This window comes from Canis lupus, chromosome 1 (assembly GCF_011100685.1).
Source record: "Canis lupus familiaris isolate Mischka breed German Shepherd chromosome 1, alternate assembly UU_Cfam_GSD_1.0, whole genome shotgun sequence".
Lineage (NCBI taxonomy): Eukaryota > Metazoa > Chordata > Mammalia > Carnivora > Canidae > Canis > Canis lupus.
The window spans coordinates 67,095,602-67,104,817 of record NC_049222.1 but is presented as its reverse complement, the minus strand read 5'-3'; the positions used below and the strand labels follow the sequence as shown (position 1 = coordinate 67,104,817).

Below are 9,216 nucleotides of genomic sequence, written 5' to 3'. Positions count from 1 at the left end.
AGCCACAAGCAGCCCCACCTCCAAACAGTGTGGCCCGTGCTGTGCATGCACACCTGGCCTCGCCACACACAGAGGGAGCTTTGTATCAACTCTCGTTTTGGTTTTTTTTTTTTTGGCATTGTCTGTTCAGACGTGCTTACCACGTTCCCCGCCCCCCCCCCATCCTGTTCTGCTTCAGTGTCAGAAGGAAATGAAGCCACAATGAGAACAAAAAGAGCTATCACACCTTTTGTCCCCTGCCTCCTCCTCCCTCCTCACAGTCCTCCCCACATTGAACTACTCCACCCCAGTTGGACTCAAGCGTGACATCCTCACCTGCCTGAAGGAGGAATGATAAGCCAGGACACCTGCCAACAAGTGACCCCCCGACGCCAGAAGCTTCTGTAAGTGCCAGGTCTGCACATGACCCAAGCCAGAGCAATGGCATTGTCCTTGGAAGAGTTCGTACACTCCCTCGACCTCAGGACCCTGCCAAGAGTCCTAGAAGTCCAGTCAGGCATCTATTTTGAAGGTAAGCACCCTCCCATCTCTTGGCTGGCGAGAAAGTGCTTAGAAGACTTGCACTCTTGGGATCTGGAGGGGGGGAAATTTTAATAGAAAATATATGAGTTCCATGGGAAGAAAGGTCATCATCACCCAAGAGAGGAAGTAATTAACTGACGAAGGGCTACTATCCAAGAGTGCTCCAGAGAAGAAGCGAGATAGGATTCTGGGGTAGGTAGGGAAAAGGAATTGAGTGAAGGTTTTTGAGGGTTTTTTTGTAGGCCTTCAAACAGTCTATCATGAATGGTGGATTATTTATCTCTTCTTTGAAATGAGTGATTATTCCAGGAGTGGAAAGTTACTATTCATGTTTATGTTTCCAAAATATAAAAAAATAAAATTTAGTGATCTTTTTAAAGCAATTATTAAAAACACAATGCTAAAAAAATAAAAAAAATAAAAAATAAATAAAAACACAATGCTTAGGACGAAAAACTAAGCAGCCTCTTAATCACTTCACAATATTGCTTATACCATTGTTTCTCTCACTTTTTCTGTAGTGGCCTAAATCCTAATTCCTTAAATAATGATGTTCTTATTTGAAGGTATAAAAATTAGTGTCTACCAATCACAAGATAATTTTTAAGAATCTATGTTGTAAAGTCAGAGTTCAATTAAGATTCTCGAATAATGAGTTAGTGTGTTTTGATGTGACTTACTATGTAAATTCAGTAAGTAAAAGAATGGTAAAGTCTACAAAATATACCCTCGCATCTTTAAGGAGTGAGTTTGAATACACGCAAGACAAAGAGTTATTTTCTAGGAAAATACATTTCTGGTCACAATAGTGGTAGAATTAGATCCAGAAGAACTACTGGGAAATTAAGTCAAAGAGCTGTTGGTAGGCAAATCTTTCCCATTCATAGACAAAGTAATGTTTTAGATATTATATTATGAAATAAAGATTGACAACTGTCACATCTAGTTCAGACACACACACACACACTCACCTGCTGTCATCATCAGCTTAATGCAGAGTTTTGTTTAATTCATTTGTAAATTATGTGAAATATTTTGAAATCTATACAATATTATGAAATCTGTCTTTGTTCCTAAGCCAGCCCCAAATCATTTTTTATCTCATGGTTTGTGCTTTTGAAGCTTTGCATATGAAATTACAAAGATATTTTTTATTACTGTATATAAACATTACAGTTTTTTATTTCTCACTTAGTCTTTAACCCACTTGGAGGATGCTTCATGATGCAAGGTAGAGGTATCCAATTTTAGATTTTTCCATATAAAAAAACCTGATTTCCCAGGACCATTTACTAAGCTAGTCATCCTTTCCCAATTGTTTTGTGTTGTTACTTTAAATCCTATTTTGTACTCACATCTGGACTAGTCTGTCTCTGAAATATTTCTCCTATTCCACTGCTCTATTTTTTTTTTTAGTTGTGCCCAAATCACCCTGTGAGTATAATGCTGGTTCTGGGCTAAATGTTAAAATATATTTCATGTATAGACCAGCCCCTTGTTTTTTACTCCTTTTTTCTAAATCGACTTAGCTATTCATAGACCTTTTAATCAGTTTTCAAAGAAATTAATTAGTTACTTAAGAAATCCTAGAAGAGGGATGCCTGGGTAGCTCAGCAGTTGAAGGTCTGCCTTAGGCTCAGGGCATAACCCCAGGGTCCTAGGATCGAGTCCCACATTGGGCTCCTGGCATGGAACCTGCTTCTCCCTCTACCTGTGTCTCTGCCTCTCGCTCTCTGTGTATCTCATGAATAAATAAATAAAGACTTTTAAAAAAAGAAGAAATCCTACTAGATTTTGCATCAGATTGTAATGAGTTTATAGATTAACTTGAGAAGATTCGGCATTTTTATGTTGCCTTACAAAAGAACATAACATGTCTTTCCACGTGTTCTGATCATCTTCATTCTTTAATACTTTACTACTATGTTATACTTCAGAATAAGAGACAGGAGTGTACATCTTGATGAATTTTCACAAAATAAACACATTTATATGTCACAAGTCACAAAATAGAAAATTACAAATATTATTCTGAAAGCCCTAGTTTGTGCCCTTTCTCAATTATTATCCACCAGCTTCCCCAAAAGTAACCATTATCCTGACTTTTGTCCACTTATGAACTTTATATAAATGAAAAATGGGGCAGCCCAAGGTGGCTCAGCGGTTTAGTGCTGCCTTCGGCCCAGGGTGTGATCCTGGAGACCCCGGATCGAGTCCCGTGTCGGGCTCCCTGCATGGAGCCTGCTTCTCCCTCTGCCTGTGTCTCTGCCTCTCTCTCTCTCATGAATAAATAAATAAAATCTTTTAAAAAAATGAAAAATGATAGTATGTATTCTTTTCGGGTTGGCATATATGTTCAACATTACCTTTGTAAAATTAATCCACGATGTTCTATATAGCTTATTCCTTTCAGTGTGTATAATAGTCTCTTGGTTAACCATATCACAATTTATTTATCCATCCTATTGCTAATGGGCATTTGGATTATTTCCAGTTTGGAGCTGTTCCTAGTAACGTTGTCAGGAACATTCTTGTACGAGTATGTTCACACGTATATACATGTATGTTCACGTTTCTGTGCATTTAGTTGGGTATATAAATAAGTGGAATTGCCATGTCATGTGGTACATGTATGTTCAGCCTTGATAGATAATGTTAAACAAGTTTTCAAAGTAGTTATACGAATTTGCATTCCCACCAGCAGTGTATGTATGGGAATCCCAATTGATCCATGTCTTTGGCAGTACTTGATGTTATTGGTCTTCATAATTGCAGTTATTCTGGTTGGAGTATAATGGTTTGCTCATGGTTTTAGTTTGCATCTCCCTAGTGACTAATGGGGTTGGGCACCTTTTCTGTGTTTATTGGCCTTTTGGAAATGCTACTTTATTTATTTTTTAAGGATTTTATTTTTATGTAATCTCTAAACACAGCATGGGACAGGCACTCACAAATTCAATATCAGGAGTCACATGCTCTACTGTCTGAGCCAGGTGCCCCAGAAATGCTATTTTATGAATGAGATTGTTCGTGTCTCTTGCTAATTTCTTTATTGGGTTTTATAAATTCTTATTATTGATTAGACTATATATATATGTGTGTGTGTGTGTGTGTGTGTGTATAGTACTGATCTTTTGTCAGTTACTTATATTACACATATCCTCTCTTCTAGACTCACATTTCATTTTTTAAATGGCAACTTTTGATGATGGAAGTTTTAAATTTTAGTGTTAGTGTAGTTAATTTATAACTATTTTCCTTTTTGTGGGTTGTCAAAGAGATTTTCTTTATCCTAAATTCATGAAGATATTCTTTTAGCATCTACTCCATTGGTAGAGATCTGCAGTCTACCAGAATTGATTTTTTTTGTTGTTGTTGTTGTTGTTGTTGAGATCAGGGTTTATTTTTTTCTTCTATGGAACCAATTGGTGAAGTAACTTTGACTGAAAAACTACCTTTTTCCTACTGCCTTACTGCATTACATTAGTAATAGACAGTATCCATACATGTGTGGGTCTCTTTCCATTCTATTCTGTCCATTCAACTAATTACTATCCTTACATTAATTTTACCTTCTTAATTAATACAGGTTTGGAACAATATACAATTTATATTATATATGATAATGATATGATAATGATGATGCTGCAAAAGCTGTGGTTCTAAAACTTGGTTGCACATGAAACACCTGGGAAATATAAAAAATATTGATGCTGGGTCTCTCCTCAAAGATAAGGATTTAATTATGTAAGAGATAAGTTATCACCATCAGGTTTTGAAAAATCTCCCTGATGATTATAACATGCAGCCAAATTTGAGAATTATACTGTAGAATAAGTTCTTCCAATTTACTATTCTCCCTCAAGTTGGGCAGTTTGAATTTTCATATACATTTTAGAATTAACTTATGAACTTCCATAAAAGTTCTTTTGGCATTTTGCTCTTGGTTTAGAGAGAATTAGCATCACTTTACATCAAGTGTTCTGATCCATAAATCTGAGATAGCTACCTAGTTATTATATAGATCTCTTCATTTTATGGCTTTTCTTATGTGGTGTTCTTGTACTTCCTTTTTTCTTAATTTAATTTTTTTCATTCCATTATAAATAGTACCTTTTGAAACTTTCATTTTTTTTGTTGTTTTTGTTGAATTCTAAAAATAATATCTTTAGATTATTTTGTATTTGCTTTGTATGCATTCATGTGCTCTATGAATATTGATGGATCTCATTTCTTCTTTCCAATTATTGTATTTTTTTCTTCAGTAAAAAAACTGACTAGTGCTTCTACTATAGTACTGAATAGGAGTAATGATAAAAGGCCTCCCTATCTCATTCACAACCAGAGAGAAGATTTCAATAATTCATTTTGAAGTATGTTTGTTTTAAGTTAAAGAAATTTCTAACTTTCTAATAATAGCTTTTTTAAAATCATGAATGTATGTTTATCACTTATTCTTTCTGTGACTTTTGTGATGATTATATTTTTTCATATTGATTGATTTTTAAAATGCTGAATAAGCCTTTTCCCTATGGAATAGAACCAATTTGGGATCACTAAATATGGTTTACTAATTCTTATTCTTTTAAGATTTTGTATCTCTCTTAGGGAATGAAATTGGCATATAATTTTTATTTCTTCTAATGTCCTAGCCATATTTTTGTACTGAGTTATGTTAAACTTAATATAACTTTATGGCTAGAGTCTTTTTCTTCTAAAGTCATATTCTTATAAAAATATGTGAATTTAGAGTTACTTCTCATTTAAATATTTAGTAGACTTCCAAATGAAACCATTCCAAGCTGGTATTTCTAACATAGAGATCTTTTTAATTTGACTTCAGATTTTTAAACAGTAAGGTCTTATCTATGAGCATAGTTTTTCTCTCATTAAAACAAAAACAGAAAACCTATCTTCTAGACTAGATATTAGAGTTCAATAAAATGTCTCCTAGACTAGTTCCTAGAATGCACACACATACATGTGTATATATATATATATATATATATATATATATAGTTACAATTGTATTTCTTCTGTTTTCTCATTGGGGATCACTGAGGTAGAGGAATGCAAGTAAATATCAACAATGCTGATGAACTCATACTAATTCTAATAGCTTACATTTTTTATTTCATTAGTTTCCTATAACCAATAGATATTGATATTATTAGAAAGTTTCAAGAGTTGGATCTCTTTCCTACTATGTTTACAACTTTTTCTTCCCTATCTTTATAATGTAGGCCTGGCCTCCAGTGCTATATAAGCAGTAATGGAAATCCTTGTCGAATTCCTAATCATAAAGGAAATGCGTCAAAAATTCCTTTCAGCTCAGGGCGTGATTCCAGAGTTCTGGGATCCAGTCCCACATCAGGCTCCCTGCATGGAGCCCGCTTCTCCCTCTGCCTATGTCTCTGCCTCTCTTTCTCTGTGTCTCTCATGAATAAATAAATCTTTTAAAAAAATTCTTTAAGTGTGATATTCTAAAATCAGTATTTAACCTCCACTAAATTAAGAAGGTTTTCATTCATTCCTTACTTTCTAGGTGTTTTCATAATAAATAGATATTGAACTCAATTTTTCCCTCATTGATTAAGATAATACTGTACTTTGATTGTTTTTAGTCTGTTAATGTACATTACCTTTAAAGAATTTTTGAGTTGAGGGGAGCTTAAGTGGCTCAGTCAATTAAGTGTCCGACTCTTGGTTTTGACTCAGGTCATGAGCTCAGAGTTCTCGAAACGAGTCAGTCAGGGGTCTACTGGAAGATATTCTCTCTCTGCCCCTGCCCTGTCACTTACACACTCCTACATCTGCACTCTCTCTCTCTCTCAAAACTAAATACATAAATCTTTTTTAAAAAAGAATTTTTGAGTTGAAGAATCCTTTCATGTTATATATACATTTTCAAAATACAGTGTAGAAGTTTGATAATGTATTTAAGATTTTTGCATTTAATAATATTTGGTGGGTTTTTTTTTTTTAAAGATTTGATTTATTTATTCATGAGAGACAGAGAGGCAGAGACACAGACAGAGGGAGAAGCAGGATCCCTGCAGGGAGCCTGATGCGGGAGTCAATTCCAGGACCCCAGGATCATGACCTGAGCCAAAGGCAGACATCCAACCACTGAGCCACCCAGGAGCCCTTCATATTTGAAATGAGCCAATAAATTCATCTGTTTTCGATTTGAGGCAACACTAGCTTCCTAAAACTAGCTATAGAGATTTTTGTTGTTTTCTATTTTCTGGGTAATTTGCAAAAAAAAAAAAAAAGAGGTTTAAATTCTTCCTTAAAATTTAGACGAATTCTCTTATAAGAACTACTGACTGACCACAGAATTTTTTGGGAGGAAAATCAGAATTTGATTTTGTTAATATGCCCTCCTTTTTTGCTTTTTTCATTGATTCCTGACTTGATTTTCATTATTTTCTTTCATTTTTCTGTTTGTTCCCTTGCTTATTATGTCTAGTATCCTAGGTTGAATCAGTAGTCATTTTAGAACATTTCTTGATTCTCTTGATTATACTTTAAAACTGTAATTTTTCTTCTAAGTACTTCTTTAAATGTTTCTAGTGATTTTTGTCAGGTAGTGTTCTATTATGAGGTTCACAGTACAGTTTATTCCTTTTCAATCTAATGACTATTTTATCTATTTACTGATACTATGGGATTTTCTTTAGGTATTCCTTTGCTTTTAATTAGTAATTTTATTGTATGTTGTTAGAAAGCAATAGTCTGTATTATGTTGGGGGTTTTTTGGAATTGATGAAGGCTTCCGTTACTTTATTGTATGAAATATATCCTACTTTGGAAATATTTCACATGTGCTCAACGAAAGCATATGTTTTGTTGTTTGGTATAACATTGCTCCATATATACCAAGTAGCTTGAGTTTTTAATTGTTTTGTCCCAATCTCGCTCTCACTGCTTATTTTTCATCTGCTTTACCTATCATTTGCTGAGAGGATTATATAAAAGAAATCCTTCAACAGTTGTTCACTTATCTAGTTTATTCCTCATTTCTGTCTTTTGTTTTTGAAGTTGTTTCATGTTAATGAGGGTTATATATTCTTACCCTATTTTTATCATCTTTTTTCTTATATTTTTTATTAAGTTCTATTTTGTTGGATAATATTATTACTTCTCTAGTTTTCTTGTGAACTATCTTTTTCTAAGCATCTACTTTGAATATTTTAGTGTATTTTGTTTTTAGTGCAAGGAAATACATTCTTTTTTTTTTTTTGAAACATATTCTTTATCTTCTTTTTGCTTCTGCTAATAGTATAGAAAGTAGAACCAGATTTTGCCCATCTTGTGGTCATGACTCCATGAGAGGAGATTTGGGGGGAAGGAAGGTTTGAGGGAAATTGAGAAAGGCTGACATGAAGTTCACTCTTACTGGTTTGAATGCTCCCAACTTAACACAGGAATAATAGGCAGGATGATACTCTAATAACATGTTGCTCAAGAACTTATAAATAGCCTTACTGATATGAAACATAAAACTGTGGATTAAAGCTCAAGATTGTGCCTCCTAGCTGTTAAAAATGAGAGATGATTTCATGGTCAACTTACAGCATTTGACATTTGCTATGTCCCTCTCTTAAGAAAAATAGGCTTCATCATAACCCTGGAGATTGATATGTAGATTAATTAAGCTGTTGCATGTAAAATATTTAGCAAAATGACTGGCCTGTAGAAATCTTATAGGAAATCCTAACCATTATTATTATTACCATAATGTTGGTATATAATGAGGAACACTGATCAACAATTTCTAAAAAAATAAAATAAAACTAATTTGAATTCCACTGCTGTTACATGTACATACATAAATTAAATATGGAGAAAAAAACATTAAAAGTTAAAACATTAGCAATAAAAACACTCAGAGAAACCGTAGAAGAATATATTTAACTAGGTTCCTGTCACCCCCAACATATAGAAGAAAGCAGAAAGGAAAGTGATAAGAGAAGATAGATGTGCATTCGACAGAGTGGTTGTGGAGACCAGGGGAAGGGACCTTCCATGCCGGATACAGCAGGTCTGTATTGGTCACGTGAAATAGAAATATCTGGTATTTATCCAAGCAGCAATTTCAAGTAGAGAATTGAAAAACCAGTTTTGGCTGCAGAGGGAGCTCACGGCTGGAATGCCCCATCTGTGACCTAATTGATCAGGACTTTATTTGATCATAAACTTCATCAGTTAAAAAAAAAATGAGCACGTATCCTTATGATATGTATTTCTTTATTGCTATTGATGGCCATTCCAAAACACACACAGAAATAAAAATTGTAAGAGAATAAAGTGAGGATCAAATTGACAATATGCAGTATATATCATACATACTTAGAGCAGATTTTCCTTCAGGTTGGTGGCTATCAATCTATATGTGAAATAATCTTCATAAATCTGATTTTGGCAGTTTCTTTAGATAGCAACTGTATGAAGCTGATGACAGGTTTGTACTAGGAATAGATGTGTCACTCTGCCATTTTCTTCTTGGTAGGCTCTTCAGTCTTCAATTCTCAAGTGTCTTTGTGAGCATCTTGCAAAGTTATTGTCTATTTCGTGAGAGCATCGTTAAAATCAGATTATAACAATTCTTAAATCAACTTAACTTGATGCATATAAAATTCATTGTATGGAAGTAATGCAAGTAAATGAATGATTAGGACAATTTTTTTA

The 9,216-nt window shown here is 34.0% G+C and overlaps 1 protein-coding gene across 1 annotated transcript in view; it reads left to right on the top strand.

The window, feature by feature from the left end:
• Nucleotides 1-208: 208 nt before the first annotated feature.
• Nucleotides 209-9,216, top strand: part of THEMIS (thymocyte selection associated) — a 182,751-nt gene continuing 173,743 nt past the window's right edge. Inside the window, exon 1 of the mRNA XM_038526750.1 lies at nucleotides 209-511. Within this exon, the coding sequence (XP_038382678.1) occupies nucleotides 403-511 (109 nt within the window). The 5' untranslated portion in view covers nucleotides 209-402. The remainder of the gene's footprint in view (nucleotides 512-9,216) is intronic.